Below are 19,161 nucleotides of genomic sequence, written 5' to 3'. Positions count from 1 at the left end.
CAGAACAATTACATGACGCTGGATTTCTGCGGGAACCTCACCTCCCGATCTATCAATATTCCACTGACTTGCTGTCTATTCTAAACAATCAATACCCCAGATTTCACTTTTCTAAATCAAAGGCATAAAAACAATTGCAAGGAAAATCGCTTCATAATCTTTTGAGTTCCGTATATACGTTTTTTTCCCCGATATGGGGGACCAACAGTTAGATGGGTATTGTTGGTCTGAATGGATAAACACCAGAGGCATTTTCACGGAGGATTCCGATTCGCTCGCAGTATGGATGTGGACGTGGTCCGCCATTTGAGGACCCTTGGCACTTTAATTACACATTCATCTTGAATGCTACAATAACTAAATAAACTTTTCTTCCCTCAAAATTCCACTATGGGTGAGCAAAGAGAAACTTCTTCGGAAGAAAATGAAGCAACACAGCACTGCAGTGGGAATGTCGACCCGTATCATGCTTTCACTAATCATGGGATAGATTTTCAGCGCATTCGCACCGTGCAGTAATCATTTAAGAGATAACATGCGGGTGTCTGGGTATGCGGGTATCTTCTGATACCTCAGGGAGATGGATGCCCCTGCCTTGCATAACCTCAGGTCACCTGTGGGAAAGGTGTTGTACCTGTCAGCCCCCCTCCCTTACCAGGGTAACGGTCTGCAGCCATGCGGTTTAAATGGCAGATGGCTCTGCACATCTGGTGGTTGAGAGTCCAGTCGAATCCAAAAGCATGGGCGGAAGAGGGTGAATTCCCCAACGGCCAGCAGAGAGACGGAGGAGTGGCGACCCCCGTCTATACCACACACTAATAGTCAGGGCCCTTCGGGATATTTTGGGGCATTTTGGTTCAAATTCTTCCAAAAGCACCAAATTTGGCCCAGATGTTGCCCATGCTATACTCTTTCGATTTTTGACGGGCGCCAAAACGGGCACCCCCCCCCCCCCCCTGGGGGCCCCATATTGGCGAAATACTAAATGGCCGCCACCCGGATTTGAGGAAAATCAGTTAAATAACCAAAAGGGTTGGAATCATGTATGATACTGTAGCGGTTGCCGCTGAACATACACAATCGTCTTACACCTGCCGAGGACGCAACCACGGAGCGATCGCTGTGCCGGGCTCGCCCAGACCGCCCGGAGACGCTCAGTCTCGCCTTTCCCGGGCATGCCCGGACTCGCCTTTCCCGGGCTCGCCCGGCCCGTCCGGCGACACCCGGTCTCGCCGTTCCCGGGCATGTCCAGGCACGCCCGGCCCGTCCGGCGACACCCAGTCTCGCCGTTCCCGGGCATGTCCAGACTCGCCCAGGTCTCCCGGACACGCCCAGTCACGCCATTTAAGGGCAAACGCTCCGGCATGAGATATTCGAGTGCTTGTATATAATGCTGCCCGATAAACAGGCTTTTCAGAGTACCCGAGTTGATTTGATGCAATAAAGAAACTCGGACGAATTCCAGCTTTTTGTCGCGTCCATTCTTTCGATTCGAGTTGGAGCACAGCTCCTTCATTGGTGACCTACCGACATGGACACGGCAGTTGCCCTCAAACTGCCTACCTTCTGGGAGGCTCACGCGGCGGTTTGGTTTGCCCAGGCGGACTCCAAGTTCGCCCTGCGAGGCATCACCGCCGACGACACCCGCTTCCATCATGTGGTAGCAGCACTCGGCTCAGCCACCGCGGCCCGCGCCCTCAGCCTCCTCCAGCACCTGCCAGCCACTGACAAGTACGGCGCGATCAAGAAGCTCCTCCTCGACGCTTTCGCCCTCTCATCGGCGGAACGCGCACGGCGCCAGCTCGACCTGCCAGAGCTCGGCGACACGCGCCCGTCCGAGCGAATGGATTACATGCTCTCGTTGCTCGGGGAGCACGCCCCGGATTTTCTTTTTCAAGAGCTGTTCCTCCTTCAGCTGCCTAGCCAGGTACGCCTCGCCCTGGCAAGCACGCAGATCACGGATCCCCGCGCCCTCGCCAGGGAAGCCGACAAGATCTCCTCGGCAGGCCAACGCATCGGGGCAGCGACCTGGAGCCCGCCGCCGTCCGAAGCAACGCCCATGGCGCCCGAGCACCCGGCACGGTCGGTGGCCGAACTGCCGGCGCAATTGGCGGCCGCTATGCCGCGCCGACCGCCTCCAATACGACGACCGGGGCCTACACCTGACCAGGCGTGGTGTTACTACCATGCCAGGTTCGGACAAAAGGCCCGGACATGCCGACCCCCGTGCACTTTCGGCAAGTCGGGAAACGGCCGGGCCGGCGTTCATTACCAGCCATGAGCGCCGGCCACACGGGTAACTTACTTTTTATCAGGGACAAAGCGTCCGGACAGCGCTTCCTGTGCGACACCGGCACCCAACTGAGCGTCATACCCGCCTCCGATCAGGACAGGCAGTCCGCGGTTTGCGGCCCCTCCTTGGTGGCGGCCAACGGATCGGCCATCCGCACCTTCGGCCCGCGCAACGTCACCCTCTGCTTCGGCAGCCAGCGCTTTCATTGGACTTTTGTGACCGCAAGCGTGCCCATGGCTCTTCTGGGCGCCGACTTCCTCTGCGCACACGGGCTGCTGGTTGACGTCAAACGGCGTCGCCTCGTCAACGCCGAGACCTTCAGCTCCCTGGCATGCACGTTGAGCAGCTCCGCGCCGAACGAGCTAGCATGCGCCCTCCCGGCGGCGAACGAGTTTGCTCGCCTGCTCGCGGAGTTCCCGGCCCTCACGCGGCCGATGTTTTCGGCCGTCGCGGTACGACATGGTATCGAGCACCACATACCAACTACGGGCCCGCCGGTCTACGCCAGAGCCCGCCGCCTCGACCCAGCCAAGCTCGCCGTGGCCAAAGCCGAGTTCGACGCTTTGGAACACCTCGGCATCGTGCGGCGCTCCGATAGCGCGTGGGCTTCGCCACTACACATCGTACCGAAGCCGGGGGGCGGCTGGCGCCCATGTGGCGACTACCGCCGCCTTAACGACGTTACCACCCCCGACAGGTATCCGATCCCGCACATTCAAGACTTCTCCGCCCGTTTGGCAGGACGGGTCATTTTTTCGAAGATCGATTTGATACGGGGATACCACCAGGTACCTGTCAGGCCGGCCGACATCCCAAAAACGGCTGTCATCACGCCGTTCGGCTTATTCGAATTCCTTCGAATGCCATTTGGCCTCAAGAACGCGGCTCAGGCGTTCCAGCGCTTGATGGACGGCGTGCTGCGCGACCTGCCGTTCCTCTTCGTCTACCTGGACGACATCCTCGTCGCCAGCGCGTCCCGGGCCGAGCACCTCCTCCACCTCCGAACACTGTTCGGGCGCCTCAGCGAGCACGGCCTAATCGTCAACCCGGCCAAATGCCACTTCGGCACGACGGCCGTTGATTTTTTGGGCCACCACATCACCAAGAATGGGGCCGTGCCGCTGCCTACCAAGGTCGAGGCCATCACCGCGTTTCCGCGTCCCCGCTCCATCAAGGCCCTGCAGGAGTTCCTCGGAATGGTGAATTTCTATCACCGCTTCGTGCCCCGCGCTGCTCAGCTCATGCGGCCCCTCTACGAAGCCCTCCGGGGCAAGCCGGTCAAACACGACGTCGTCTGGTCCGCAGCCATGGACGCGGCATTTACAAGCTCAAAGCGGGCCCTCGCCGACGCAACACTGCTCGCTCACCTGGTGCTCAACGCTCCCATCGCCCTCACCACGGATGCCTCCGACTACGCGGTGGGCGCCGTACATGAGCAATGGGTGAACGGGGTTTGGCAGCCACTCGCTTTTTTCAGCCGGCAACTCCGGCCGAACGAGCTCAAATATAGCACGTTTGACCGCGAGCTCCTCCTCGGTCTACACCTGGCCGTTCGCCATTTCCGCCACCTCCTGGAGGGCCGACCCTTCACGGCTTTCGTCGACCACAAGCCGTTGGTTTACGCAATGGCCAAAGTCACGGAGCCGTGGTCGGCCCGCCAGCAGCGCCACCTCTCCGCCGTGTCGGAGTTTACCACGGACATCCGGCACGTCGCCGGCAAAGACAACGCCGTGGCCGACTGTCTTTCTCGGGCCAGCGCGAACGCGGTCCACCTCGGCGTGGACTTCGCGCTTATGGCGGCTGACCAGACCACCGACACCACGGTGCAAGCCCTCCGGGCGGCGGACACGGGCCTCCGCCTGGCCGACGTCCCCTTCGCGGACACTGTCCTGCTCTGCGACGTCTCCCAAGGCCAGCCTCGCCCGTGGGCCCCATCGTGCCCGTTACCTGGCAACGCCGCATCTTCGCCTCCCTTCACAGCCTTTCCCACCCGGGCCGGAAAGCTTCCCAGAAGCTGGTGTCGGCGCCATTCGTCTGGCACGGCCTTCGATGGGATGTCCGCGATTGGACCAGCACCTGCACGGCCTGCCAACAGGCCAAGGTCCACTGACACACCCAGGCCCCGCTGGTACCTTTCACCGTGCCCGAACGGCGTTTCGACCACGTCAACGTGGACCTGGTGGGCCCCCTCCCCCCATCACGGGGTTTCACACACCTGCTCACCATGGTGGACAGGACCACCAGGTGGCCGGAGGCCGTTCCCCTCGTCTCCACCACCACCGCCGACGTGGCGCAGGCTTTCATCGCCACCTGGGTCGCCCGTTTCGGCGCACCGGCGGACATCTCTTCGGACCGCGGGCCGCAGTTCACCTCCGAGCTGTGGGGCGCGGTCGCCCGCAACCTGGGGGTCAGGCTCCACCGTACCACGGCCTACCACCCCCAAGCCAACGGGTTGTGCGAGCGGTTCCACCGTTCCATGAAGGCCGCGCTCATGGCCGGCCTTCAGGACGGCGGCTGGACCGACCGGGTACCGTGGGTCCTTTTGGGCCTCCGCACGGCCCCCAAGGACTTCCGGGCGTCCACCGCCGAGCTGGTCTACGGCCAGCCGCTACGCGTCCCGGGCGAATTCGTGCCCGACGCCACCAGTCCGTGGTCCGCAGCTTGCCAGCGCTCGGACCTCCAGGAGACCGCCCGACGGTTTGCCCCCGTGCCAACGTCCCACCACGGTGACCCCCAGGCCTACGTCCCCCCAGCGCTTCGCACAGCGGAGTACGTTTTCGTGCGTCATGACGCACACCGGGGGCCACTCAGGCCGCCGTACGACGGACCCTTCCGGGTCCTGCGACGGGACGACAAGTACTTCGTCATCGACGTCGGCGGCAGGTCGGACCGGATTTCGGTGGACCGCCTCAAGCCGGCGCACGTGGACATCGACCAACCACCTTGGTTGGCCCTTCCTCTGCGGCGAGGCCGCCCCCCGTCCACGGTGCCTCCCGCTCGACAACCCACCCCCACACCGGACCCCCCACCCCCCACGACCCTCCAGGGGTCGCTTCGGCCGGGTCATCAGGACTCCCCTTAAATTGACCCTGCCGGTGCAAGTCGATTCTGGGGGGGGCATGTGTAGCGGTTGCCACTGAACATACACAATCGCCTTACACCTGCCGAGGACGCAACCACGGAGCGATCGCTGTGCCGGGCTCGCCCAGACCGCCCGGAGACGCTCAGTCTCGCCTTTACCGGGCATGCCCGGACTCGCCTTTCCCGGGCTCGCCCGGCCCGTCCGGCGACACCCAGTCTCGCCGTTCCCGGGCATGTCCAGGCACGCCCGGCCCGTCCGGCGACACCCAGTCTCGCCGTTCCCGGGCATGTCCAGACTCGCCCAGGTCTCCCGGACACGCCCAGTCGCGCCTTTTAAGGGCAAACGCTCTGGCATGAGATATTCGAGTGCTTGTATATAATGCTGCCCGATAAACGGGCTTTTCAGAGTACCCGAGTTGATTTGATGCAATAAAGAAACTCGGACGAATTCCAGCTTTTTGTCGCGTCCATTCTTTCGATTCGAGTTGGAGCACAGCTCCTTCAATACCACTTTTCAGGGGTTTTCGAGGTCGAGGAATCCAATTATGATGATATTTTGATGATTCGAGGTCAAGGTCAACCCTCAAGGTCATCTTAAAGGTCATTTTTGAGTCAAACATGTCGGTTTTTGAGTTTTTTGTCAAGATTTACACGAGGTTCACCATTTTATGTTTCTAGGTTGAGTAATCGAACTCTGACCTTATTTTTGACAATTAGAGGAAATATTTACATGTCTATTTCCTAATTTTCAGGCATATGCAGTTCATCAGTCTAATTACAAAGGTACGGATTTTGATGTTTTATGAACTGTATGCCATATCCTTGTGTTGAATTTTTGTGCGATCATGATCCGGGTTCATGTATACATGATTGTATACATGTCATAAATATGACGTCATAGGTCATGTGACCTGGTGGCCATATTGGATTTTATGAAAACCTTAAAAATGGATCCCTGCCTTCATTTTTCGATCGATTCATTTTGAACTTTGACCACTTATAGTACGCCATGTGATTGGATGCATATCCTAATTATGACGTCATAGGTCAGGTGACATGGCGGGATGGACCGGTATGGTCCCCGGATCATACCGCCCTTGGCGCCCGTCAAAAATCGAAAGAGTATGGCATGGGCAACATCTGCGCCAAATTTGATGCTTTTGGAAGAATTTGAACCAAAATATCCCTCAGGGCCCTGACTATTACCCGTGTGTACCAGCCAAATAAAGGCAACGGCATCATTGCCCGAGGAGACTTGACATCATCAAGAGATAACTTATTTGGGGAAAGTTAATATTGATTTATACATAATTAGATGATGCATTTAGGGAACATTCCACATCCAGGTCTTGGTAGATTGTACAGGGCAAGTTATTTCATGTTATATTCGAGGAGAAAGTGGGGGGAATAATTCCCCCTCATTAAAAAGTGGGGGGGGAGGGTATTTCCCCCGTCCACCCCATCCTTTTTGGACCTTACAAGGGTCCTTCTTGCATTCAAATGCCGGTGATTTTCATTTCTTACGCATGTGTTTTGTATTCAGTGTCCAATGTAGATATCAAATAATAATCAACATCGGGCGCAAATGCTCAAATATTTGCGTCCAAGCGCAAATATTTCCGAAAAAGGGTTTTAAGGGTCTTTTCAAGGGTTTGAAGGGTCTGCCACTTCTAAACGCCAGAAATGCGGAACTGAAGAAATGGGCTTTGTTGGGTGTCAAGGTAATGTAACATGATTAAGAACATCATGCCTTTCGGGCGCGAGTTCATGATTAAATTCTGACGAGCTTGCAGTGTATATATGTTCAAATGCAGATACAGAAGTGGGGATAGGCATGCCTGCATATAGAATGAGGAAACAGGTGTGCTCACACACTCACACATACGTACACACAGACGTGTGTGCATGCAGCATGAGCAGAGTGCAAATTTTGTGAACTTAGCCTGAAAAACTCATTAAATTGAATCTTCAAAAACGGTCAGACATTCAGCATTGCCATTATTAACGAGTTGAAACTAACGACAAATAAAATTGTAACAAAGAAGGTAATTGAGAAAGATGATAAATCTACTACAATGATTCATCAATAATAGCCTGGTGTTGGCTTAGCGGTTAGGGTGCCGGCTTGGGATCCTAGGATCCTGGGTTCGAATCCCGGTCGATCAACCAAATTAACACCAAGGGGGTTGACTCGGCCTGTCATCCTTCCGAGGTCGGCAAATTGAGTACCAGCTTGCTGGGATGAATGATCCCGGTGTGTACCCCGGTTTAGAATAGGTACACCGTATCCCTGCGCATTGTAAGAGGCGACTACGGGTTGGCGCCAGGAAGGGCATCCAGCCATAAAAACATTGCCTCAAACAGGGAACCATGATTGTCATGGGGCCCGCAAGGCTAACCCCGCTCTAGCGGGGAAAATGGCCTTAAAAACGATCATCATTCATTCATTCAATGATTCATCAATAAGATAACACACAAAATTACCGGGGGGTCACAGCAGAAGATGGCCACCTCTCCTGGCCTCATTGAACGCAGCAATGTCTCCCAGACTGGCAGTTTAAACTGTTTCCCAAGTAAGAGCTCCATCGGTCGCCCGTATGCACGGCTATCATCAAGCAATGACCCCTTCGCCCAGCACGATTCATCAATTTCATCGTAAGGCTCTCTGCTTCTCATCAAACATGTGGAGTAATGAAATGTCATCTGCAGGAGAGAAAGTCATTTGAAAACAATGCCCAAAAAGCACTGAACATATTCTCAGCAGCATAAAATCAAGCAAAAATAAATTCATCAACAACACAACAACAACATGCATTTTGAGGCCATTTTCCCTGCTTGAGCGGGGGTTCGCCTTGCGGTCCCCATGTCCAAAAATAAATTCATCAGAACCTCAATTTTAGAGATGTAACATTGACTATATACAAACCTTTTTGATGAATACATTTATGATTGCTTTTGTTTGTGAATTTGGGGCTTTGTTTGCAATCACTCTGGATAAACACATTGCACTTTCCCAAATACTTGTGAGATACCGGTGTTGATGCAAATCCACTTCAGTCCACAACATTTGCAAATCCACTTCAGCAACTCTCTACATTAGACCTTTTGTAAAAAGGCAAGATGCCGTCTACATATTATGTATAAAATGGTGGGAGAGACAATAAAATCAAATAAAGAAAAGGAACGGAAGAAGGGAGAAGAAAAAATACCGTATTTTCACGCAAATAACCAGCGGGCTATACGTTAAATAAGTTCCAGAAATTCCAACTGCGGTGTGTAATTGTGTGCGGGTGATATGGTATTTCACCATACAGCATGTGACATAACCACAGGGGGCCCAAGTTAAAGGATCAAGGAGATACAAAAAGATGTGGTTTTTTTGCAAGTTTAATTGTAATATCTTTCATCAGAGTTATTTCGCATATTTTACCGACACACGTAATATACAGGGTGTTCACAAAGTCGCGCATCATAGGAAATTATGTAATTTATCTAATGTATTTATTTTTTAATGTATTTTTTTTCTTCAGATTTTATAACTTTATTCCTTATGATTTTATCAACTTTATTCAAATTAATAGTTTTGAGATTGGTGAGACACATTTCGAACAACTGATGTAGCCAACCTTACAAATAAATGTTTTGCCTATGATGCTCGACTTTGTTGACAACCTGTATATATATATATATATATTAGGGTGGTCCAAAAAAATTTAAGTTGAAAATATCTTTCTCCACAAGGCTATCCGTGTTCCATATCAAGATGTAAGAACTCATGCCAAAAATTTGACAGATTGTACAATATTTAGAGGTCACAACCAGTCCCTATATTTTAAGGATTTGAAACAAAAATACAATATCAATGTTTATTTCAAAAACACAAAGTCAAGCACCCAGCACACATGTTATACAAATATAAATTACTAGCTGAATGCACCCAGCGTTGCCCGGGTTCTTTTTGAATGAATTTAATTTTCTGTGCATAAGTCTGACGCGAGCCCAGTATCAGTTAGTGCACAACGATTCCTTGTTCTTTCTTCTGTCGGGCCCCGTGAGAGAGAATTATGAAAGCATGTTTTGCAATCAGTCAGATATTCCTATTAAGTGCATGAGTTGTACTTCAAGAGATTTTGAAAGAAGAAGAAGATTTATTGCGAAACGGGCCCAGCCCGGCCGAGGTGGCCTCGACCGGCCTCGCCACCTAGCCTATAACCTTCCCGGGGCCCGTCCAGACATTTTTTGTTTCACAGGTTTCCTCCTATCTTTCACCGTTCAGGAGACTAGCGCGTGCAGACAAACAAACAAAAACTTTATTTTATGTATATAATAATAATAATCATAACTAGCCAAAAGCACACGGCGTTGCCCGGGTTCTTTTTGTATGAATTTACTGCTATAATTCAGCTTTTACTCGTGGCCGTAGAAGATTGACTACTATAATTCAGCTCAGCTTTTAATTGTGAAATGGGCCCAGTCCGGCCGAGGCGGCTTCGACCGGCTTCGCCACCTAGCCTATAACCTTCCCGGGGCCCGTCCCGACATTTTTTGTTTCAGAGGTTTCCTCCTATCTTTCACCGTTCAGGAGACTAGCGTGTGCAGGCAAACAAACAAAAACTTTCTTTTATGTATATAATAATAATCATAACTAGCCAAAAGCACACGGCGTTGCCCGGGTTCTTTTTGTATGAATTTACTACTATAATTCAGCTTTTACTCGCGGCCGTAGAAGATTGACTACTATAATTCAGCTCAGCTTTTAATTGCGAAATGCGTCCAGCCCGGCCTCACCACCTAGCCTATAACCTTCCCGGGGCCCGTCCCGACATTTTTGATTCTTTTTGTATGAATTTACTGCTATAATTCAGCTTTTACTCACGGCCGTAGAAGATTGACTACTATAATTCAGCTCAGCTTTTATTTGCGAAATGGGTCCAGCCCGGCCTCACCACCTAGCCTATAACCTTCCCGGGGCCCGTCCTGACATTTTTTGTATCAGAGGTTTCCTCCTATCTTTCACCGTTCAGATTAGCTTGCGCAGACAAACAAACAAACAAACAAAAAATATATATGGGTAACATGCATGTAATAGCAGTTAATACGACTGAACAAAATCGTTTCATATAAACAAACAACGTCACACCAGTTACTCTTTCTTTATGAAAGACAACTTTGCCAGAACTGGAAATCTTTTTCGGTGGCTGGCGACAAGTCATAGTAGGTATTGTTTTTGGCTCTTTACGTTTACGTAAAATTTACATAAAATGAGTGAAATTATGGAATTTAGAGATCTTTACTTTGAGGTTGCGACCTTTAAATATTGGGCCGATCTTCCGGATTTTTTACATGTAGGCTTCTTTTGTGATATCGAACAGAAAGAGCCTTGTGGAGAATAGGAATTCAAACGTTTTTTTTTTTAGTTCATCTTTGGACCACCCTAATTGTTTCCCGTCGCACCGCGGAGCGAAAGGGGGACTATGGTTTTCACCTCCGTCCGTGTGTGCGTCCGTCCGTGCGTGCGTGCATGCGTCCGTGTGTGCGTAAGCGAAGGACCGAATTCTAATTTGGTGTGTGTGTGCAACTAGGCATAAGGAAGGATGCTATTGAAAATTGGGTCGCCACGTCAAACGCCAAGATGGCCGCCACCATATATATGTCTGAACCTTGTGAGCGAAATATCTTGAAAAATAAGCGAAGTACCAACTTCTAATCTGGTGTGTGGGTGTATCGAGGCATAAGGAAGAACGCTATTGCAAATTGTGTCGCCATGTCAAAATCCAAGATGGCCGCCACCATATATATGTCTGAACCTTGTGAGCGAAATATCCTGAAATATAAACAAACTACTAACTTCTAATCCTGGTGTGTGGGTGTATCTACACATAAGGAAGAACGCTATTGAAAATTGGGTCGCCACGTCAAAATCCAAGATGGCCGCCTTGCGTCTTCCACTTTGTCAACTCATATCACTTCACCGACGGGGGACCTAGGCGTAACGCTTGTTATATATACTCAGAGGCAAAAGTTATTGTGACATGGAATTTTTTCATTGGTAATCTTGTGAATGAATTTTTGGATTTGAACCAGAGAAAGAGTTTGTTAAAATGGTCGAAGAAACGCAACCAAGCAATTGTTGTTCGAATTGCACGAAATCTGCAAGAAGCATGACATATTCGAGAAAAATGGCCAGCAATGTTCACTTCAAAAGGCCAGACAACCAGACGCTTATCATTTCCACTCAATGCAGTCTTAAGAAGTGCAGAAGTCAGAAAAACACCTCTATTCATCATTCTGGAACAAGTTCGACATGCCACGCCTCGGGGAAAATGACTGATGGAGAGCTATAGGTATGCTTCAGTCTGGTACCTCGCAGCGTGACGTTGCTCGTCGATTCAACGTCCATAGAAACACCATTTGGCACTTATGGCGACGTTTTCAGCAAAACAATCAAGTTATAGACCGTCCCCGTAGTGGCCGCCCACCAGTAACGACCCCATGTCAAGACCGATGCATTCGAACCACGCACCTCCGACACAGGTTCCAGCCAGCAACCCTTACAGCCCGTACCATACCTGGCAACAGAGGTGTATCTGCGAGAACAGTTCGACGACGTCCACGCGTCTACGGCATCCGTGCAAGGCGCCCAGCCCGACGGCCAATTCTAACGCCAGAACATCGACGTTGACGTCTCCAGTGGAGCAGACCACACGTTGCTCGAGTTGTACAGCTGTATCTTAATCAGAACAATGTTAATGTGTTACCCTGGCCCGCAAGATCCCCTGATTTGTCACCCATTGAACATGTCTGGGATGAAATGGAGCGACGTTTACGACGTCATCCGTATCCTCCAACAACGCTGCAGGAACTCCGCCAAATCCTTCCTCGGATATGGAATGATCTTCCCCAGGACTTTCATCGACGTTTAGTGGCCTCAATGAGGCGGAGGTGCCAGGCCTGCATCAATGCACAAGGTGGACACACTCGCTACTGACCGTGTGAACTTGCTTGTGAACCCCCTCTTGTGTTGTGGCTCATTTGCATATGCCAGGTGTGCTGTTCTTATGGACTGTTGATCGTTACCATACCTTGAAACATTTGTCTTTCCATGTAATAACATTTCATTCGCGGCAGTAAAAGTTTAACACTGATTCTGTTTGTTGTTTGTGTGTCACAATAACTTTTGCCTTTGAGTATATATATATATTCATATATATTCATACATATATTCATAGTTCATATATATATATATACATATATATACATATATATACAGTGTATGTATGTATATATATATGTATATATATATATATATATATATATTGTAACGATTTTGAGAAGTGTAACGGGTTTTGAGAAGTGTAACGGGTTTTGAGAAGTGTAACGGGTTTTGAGGAGTGTAACAATTTTGGAGGAAGGGTAACGGATGTGAAGAGTATGGTTTTGGTATGGTAACATCCTGGTAATGTAAATAATGGTCGCAGCCGTCCTCCTAATTAATTTCATAGAACATACACGCAGGTCACGATATATCTTTTAAATAGTGTATTTCCTTATTCCATGTAGGCTAAGTATGTGTTTTCCACTAGATTGACTTTGCATTGTATCAAACAAAATAAGCGTAGGCCCTTCCAATTTCCCCAAAACCTCCCTTCCAATTGCCTTCCGCATTTTGGCTGGTTTTCTTCAAACCACCATTGGCCACGAGGTAAGGTTGGAGGAGAAAGGCGTGGCTCCACCTCGTCAGAAGAGGGCAGGAGTGAACCGGCCCTAACAGCCAATCAACACCGCGGTGAGTGACCCGGTAGGCGTGCCCTCGGAGCCGGCGGCTTAATTCCGCCGGAGGTGATAAAAGCGACTGCAGGGGACTGCTTTGAGAGTCCAGATGAGAGATGACTGGAGAGAGGCCTTGAGAGATACGCTGGGGGATGACCTGGAAGAGGAGCGCAATCCACCGCAAGCCCTACCTACCTACCTACCTACCTACCTGCCTGCCTGCAATACCCCCCTGTCGTTGGAGAGACGCGCTGAACGGAGGGAGACGGCTCCACCCCAGGAAGAGGAGCAGGTGTGCCGAGCCAGCGCGTGACGGCCGCGGATACGCGACGGAGGTTTTCCCGCCAAAACCGCGAGGGGTGCTGCGGCCTCCGACCTTGCCTTCCTCCACGCGTCCACCTCAGCTATTCCTTCCTGCAATATCCACCGTGTGAGTGTGAACGTCCTGTCCTACTCGTTTGTCTTGGGGATTAAGTAAATGAAATAGAATAAGTTAACAATGCACTGTGTGACTGCTCTTTTCCATCTATTGCTGTAAATAATATTGGTCGCTCTAAAATATTGCTTGTGTGTGTATAATAAATCTGTTCTTCCTCCGTATTCTTCTTCTTCTTTTTCATTCTCTTGCGATCGCTTTAGAGATTTCCCGATTGAATATCCGTGGGGCGATCTGGTCAACGTCGGGTGAAATCGGGTTTTAATCGGGGAGTAACTGTTCGGACGCGGTTAAATACACCACCGCTCGGTCCATATAACATCTAAAAGCCGCGTCTGTAACAATTGGTGTCTGGGAGTGGAATTCGGGTCCCGAACCAAATTTTTAAAACATCTAGAAAAAAAAATTTTTGGTCAAAATTACGAGCTGCCGAAATTTATTTTGTTTTATAAAGCAAAACCCGAATTTTGAGATCGCGCCATGGACAATCAAGGCGATCGGAAGTCGGTGGGAGAAATAGACAGGGTGGAATCGACCCAGGACCTCGGGGAAATGTATATGGAGGATAGGGAGGAGGAGAAAAATGGCAATGTGGTTGCGGAGGTTTCAGACGCACAAAATGGCGCTCTTGCGCACGAGGTTGGGGCAGCTGCGGCCGCACCCTTGGTACTACCAACGGTGGCCCAAATGCAAGCCTTCATGGCCCAATTCATGGTGGAAATGCAGAAAGAAAACGACATTATGGAACGAATGGAAAGCAGAATGATGGGGGCCATTATGGGGCAAATGGGGGTAATGGGGAACCGGATGGATGTTCAGGGTGAGCGATTAGAGGGACAAATGGGGGTAATGGGAAACCAAATGGGGGTAATGAGGGACGAAGCGAGGGGTACCGGTGAGGGATTAGACAAGAAATTTGGGAAGTTAGACAATAATTTTGAGGGGTTAGACAACGGGATAAAAGAGGTAAAGAATGGGTTAACGGGGGTGGAAAACAGAATGGCTGCCCAGGAGAATCAGTTAGAGGGGGTAAAAAATGGGTTAATGGGGTTAGAAAATAGGATGGAGGACAAATTGCGGGAAATAGGGGAACAATCCGCCCGGGAAATCGAACAGATGGGGAACCAGATGGAGGAAATACGACGAGGGGTGAGTGAGGAGGTCTCGGGGCTACGCGAGGAGGTAAAGCGAGGCGAAAAGCGTATAGAGAAAGAGGTGAGAAATAATACGGCTAAGTTACAAGGGGGAATAGAAGATCTGACGGAGGAGGTGGAACAGCTGACAGAGGGACAAACGAAATTAGTGGAGCAGGTTCAAAGGAACACTGCAGTACTCGGAGGGTTAAAGGCGACACAAAAAGAAATTAAAAACGAATTAATAGCGACGCAGAGGCAATGTCAGATGGTACGGGAGGAACTGACAATGAGGGTGGAGGAGGTGACAGAGATAATGGAGACAAAGGACCGGCAGGTGAGAACGCACATCGAAACGGTTAAGGTAGCCTTAGAGGACGAACTTGAGGAGACGCACCGAGAAATAAAAGAGGTTAAACAAAAAGTAGAGGAAGTGGAAGAAGGGGTGAGTGAAATTAAGAAGAGACGGAGGGAAACTAAGAGGGAGATAAAGGAGGAAGTCATGGAATATGTACAAGGTCTGTGTTCAAATCATGATGCAGTGCTCACTAACCAAATAAAAAGTTTGCAGGTGGCAGAGGAGGTGCGACGAGGTACGGAGGCGAGTGGCAATGTACATGATGTGACGGGAGATTCAGTCGGCTTGGGGATTGGTTTGGATCCGGGTGTTCGTGAAAGGCCGTTGGTGAAGTGTGTGACAGGTCAGGTGTGCAAAAAAAGAGGTGTGCGAGAATGTCCGACCATGGGGTGTGTGAGGAAAAAGTGCACGCCGAGGAGTGAGTGTGCCGTCAGGAGTGAGCCGGTCGAAGCGCGTGTGCGAGGGGGTACATGGAAGCGCGGTGTGGTGAGTGTTACAGAGGAAGTAACGAGAGAGTGTACACCTGTGGTGAGTGTTACAGAGGATGTAACGAGAAAGTGTACGTCTGTGGTGAGTGTTACGGAGGAAGTAACGAGAGAGTGTACACCTGTGGTGAGTGTTACGGAGGAAGTAACAAGAGAGTGTACACCTGTGGTGAGTGTTACGGAGGAAGTAATGAGAGAGTGTACACCTGTGGTGAGTGTTACAGAGGATGTAACGAGAAAGTGTACGTCTGTGGTGAGTGTTACAGAGGGTGTAACGGGAGAGTGTGCGCGAGAAAGGTGTGTAACGGACGGGTGCATGAGGAAAGAGTGTGCCGTCGAAAGTAAGGGTGAGTGCGCTGTCAAGAGTGGTGGTGAGAGTAGTGAGAGTGACAAGGAGAGTGAGCTGGTTGTGACAGGTGAGCGAGGATGTACACCTGGGATGGAAGGATGCACACCTGGAATGGTAGAGCGTGTGTGGGAAGGCACATTTGAGTTGGTAGTGAGGCACGTGGTTGGGTGTGCGAATGAGAGCACACCTGTGATAGTCACGGAGGAAGTGACCGAGGAGGGGGCGCGAAGCGGTGTATTGGTGAGGTGTGCGAGCAACGAATGTGTGCCAAAGTGTTCGGTGGTCAGGTGTGTGACCAAGTCGGTGAGCGGAGTGAGTGTACCGAGGTGTGAAAGAAAAGGTACGAGGAGAATGGGAACGGCTGCATGTATGAGCAAGAAAGAGGTAGCGTATGCATGTAAGCCTGCAGGTGAAGCGTCGACGGTAACCGGGTTAAAGGTTAGGGCGACTTTTAGCCGGATCGGGCCCTCGGTGCGTGCCGGGCTTCGCGTGCCGCGAGAACCAGCGGAGATCCGAGCCACGGCGGGTTCGAAAGGACCGCCGTGCGCGATCCACGCTGGGCCTCGCGTGGAGCGGCCGCGTCCGGGCTCCACAAGGCGGAGCGGGCAGCTCGATAGGAAGGGTCGTCATGGCGACCACTTTCTATTGAGACGTGCCGGCAGGTCGAGATCGGGACATTGGATGGCTCCACGCCGAAGTGGTGCATGGGATCTCGGCCCGGGTAAGCCTCCGTCCCTGCCCCGAATGCGGGACGTATCCAGCCGCTGGCAAAAAAAAACGACCCGCGTTCATTGCTCGGCTGTACGAAGCCGGGCTGTAGATGTGAATTGGCGCACCGAGAGGATGTAATAAGTAGACGGGTGATGTGAATTGGCGCACCGAGAGGATGTAATAAGTAGACGGGTGATGGTGATAGTGATAGTAGTGATTTGAAACGAAATTTAGAAAAGTGAATAGAATTGGCAGTAAATGGAAAATTTTTGAATTGTTGGATTTGGACGAGCGAAATTGGTAGTGAGAGACCCCCGATGTGGTGGGATGGCAAATCCACCATCCCTCACAGGTGGGGGCAAATGCGCTATAGATTATGGGGTTTATGGCAGTGAAAACGAGCCAGGGAGGGCTTGGATAATGATAGGGATCTAGCGAAGATTGACATTAGGTAACGTTAAGTTTAGTTAGTGACTGATACCTGTAGTGGGGACGCAGGTAGATTAGTATGGATGATAATGACGTGGGAGCGCAATAGTTTAAAGGGACGACTGGGAAGCGCAAGTTTCAGAGGGGAGAAGTTAGCTGAGATGATGCCGTGTGTGTGAGGATTGAACAGGTGAGAATGGAACAGGTGTGATTGCACAGGTGTGCAACTGACAGGTGGATGGAGCAGTGTATGAGTGAGTGATGGTGATTGTGTATTGTGATGACCAAGTGGTCCAGGAAGAAAGGAGGGTGCAGGTGGCACCAGGTGAGATTGCACAGGTGTGCAACGACAGGTGAATGGAGGGCAGGTGTATGGAATAAATGGTATGGAGTATTGGAATGGATGGTCGTGGAGTGAGTATGGTGGAAATTGTGGAGTGGAGTGGATGGTGCGAAGGTGTGAATGGGGGAAGAGTGGACCCCCATCACGGATACCCGGGGCGGGTAGTGTAAGTGTTAGGTAGAGGGTATAGGTAAATTGTAGTTGGATATTGGCATCTGTGGTGCGGGTGACAGAATGGTATGTGGATGGGTGCGTTGGTGTTGTGGAAATGGCTGGGCGTGTAGCCTGTTAGTGTGTGTAGTTGGTTTGGGCACTCCACCACTGTAAGGATGTCGGCCAGGTGAGGCCGCAGGTGGGCTCTGGGAGCCGGTAGTAGTTGTTGTGGATGGGGCCCGAGGATCCGGAGGACGGACCCGGGTAGCCCAGTGCCAGAGGGCACCAGTGGGGTGACAGATCCAAGAGGGGTCTTCCCCAGTTAATTAGGTTAGGGTGAGGAGCTAGGTAAGCTCGGGTGGCAACTACAGTGGTGGAGGTGTGCAGGTGGGTAGACCTGTTGGGAGAGGTACACGTCGCAGCCCAGAAATTGTGCTAGAGCACCGGGAGATGAATCGGGGGAGTGAGACCCCAAAATTGAGGAGCACCACAGTTTGGCCAATGGGAATTGGTTTTTAGAACCCATAGTGTAAGAGGGCCAATGGTTTGGCCGAAGAAAGACCCCGGGTAGTGTAAAGTGTGTTAAAATCATTTAGAGGATAGTTAGGATGAAGGATCTCCTCACACCATCTGCATCCACTCACCTGAGGTGACAGGTACTCCACACCATGCCATGTTTTGATTATTTTTTATGATGCAAATGTTTGGATTGTGAGACGCATCATGACGTGGGTGTGACATTGTGCTTTGATGTTCCATCTCTGCCTCCTTATGAGGATTGATGATGGATTTGGTGATGGCAAATTTTGAAGTAAAGGGATTGTGGGGACGAATTTGGTATAGGGGAAATATGGGGAAGACGTGACAGTAGTGACGAATTTGTAAATGTGTAGATTTTTGTACATATGGGGTGAGAACAAGGGTAGGGTAGGTGACAGGGGGGTGACGTACGGTAGGGACGAGCTTTCTCACTTCGGCCTCCGTACGCATTTCACCTTGCATTGCCTTATTGACGTGTACCCTTGTGACCTTACCCCTCGCTAAATTGTCTTTCTTTTGTCTCCCACATGACCTGTGCGCCATTGGGTGCCGAGGGGAGCGTGCGTGAGGTGGCCATTGTGCGCCCGAGATTCCCAGAACCAGCACGCATTGCGTTGATGTACCACTTTATGGACCGCTGTTCGGCGGCCAAGTACCACTTGATGGACCCCAGGTTCTGGGGCAGGGCACCTCTGTTGGAAACCGGCCATAGTGGCCGGGGAATCTTGCTTGCGGACCTCGGTAAGGTGGCACCTATGCCAAACAGGTGGACCACCCTTAGTTGGCCCCTGAGGCCCTAAATAAAAATGGACACAAGTTGTGCTTTTTTTTTGTATGTCCAAATAGGCCGCATGAAGCCAGAAGACGTCGGGAAGAACATCGGCCCAGCAGAGAAGGAGAAGACCACCACCAGTTGTTTTGTTGTGTTTATTATGAACCATGGTAACCGCACCGGATGGTGTTTTTGGGTGCTTTGTGGTGTTTGGGTGCTTTTGGGTGCTTTGGTGGTATTGGTACTGGTGCATCGATGCAATGCGTGCTGTCTCCTCCCTCCCAACAGGAATTTCTTTTTCTTGTTCC

At 51.0% G+C, this 19,161-nt stretch overlaps 1 protein-coding gene across 3 annotated transcripts in view; it reads right to left on the bottom strand.

Annotated features, from left to right (window-relative positions):
- AIP (AHR interacting HSP90 co-chaperone) overlaps positions 1-19,161 on the bottom strand; it is a 115,915-nt gene that overhangs the window by 17,131 nt on the left and 79,623 nt on the right. For all 3 annotated transcript variants that reach the window (XM_078783881.1, XM_078783880.1, XM_078783882.1), the window contains exon 3: positions 7,859-8,077. In XM_078783881.1, coding sequence (XP_078640007.1) covers positions 7,859-8,077 — 219 coding nt within the window. The remainder of the gene's footprint in view (positions 1-7,858; positions 8,078-19,161) is intronic.

The sequence above is a fragment of the Myxine glutinosa genome, chromosome 8, assembly GCF_964187855.1.
Source record: "Myxine glutinosa chromosome 8, kmMyxGlut1.1, whole genome shotgun sequence".
Lineage (NCBI taxonomy): Eukaryota > Metazoa > Chordata > Myxini > Myxiniformes > Myxinidae > Myxine > Myxine glutinosa.
The sequence above is the reverse complement of the archived record's forward strand: the minus strand, read 5'-3'. Positions and strand labels throughout refer to the sequence as shown.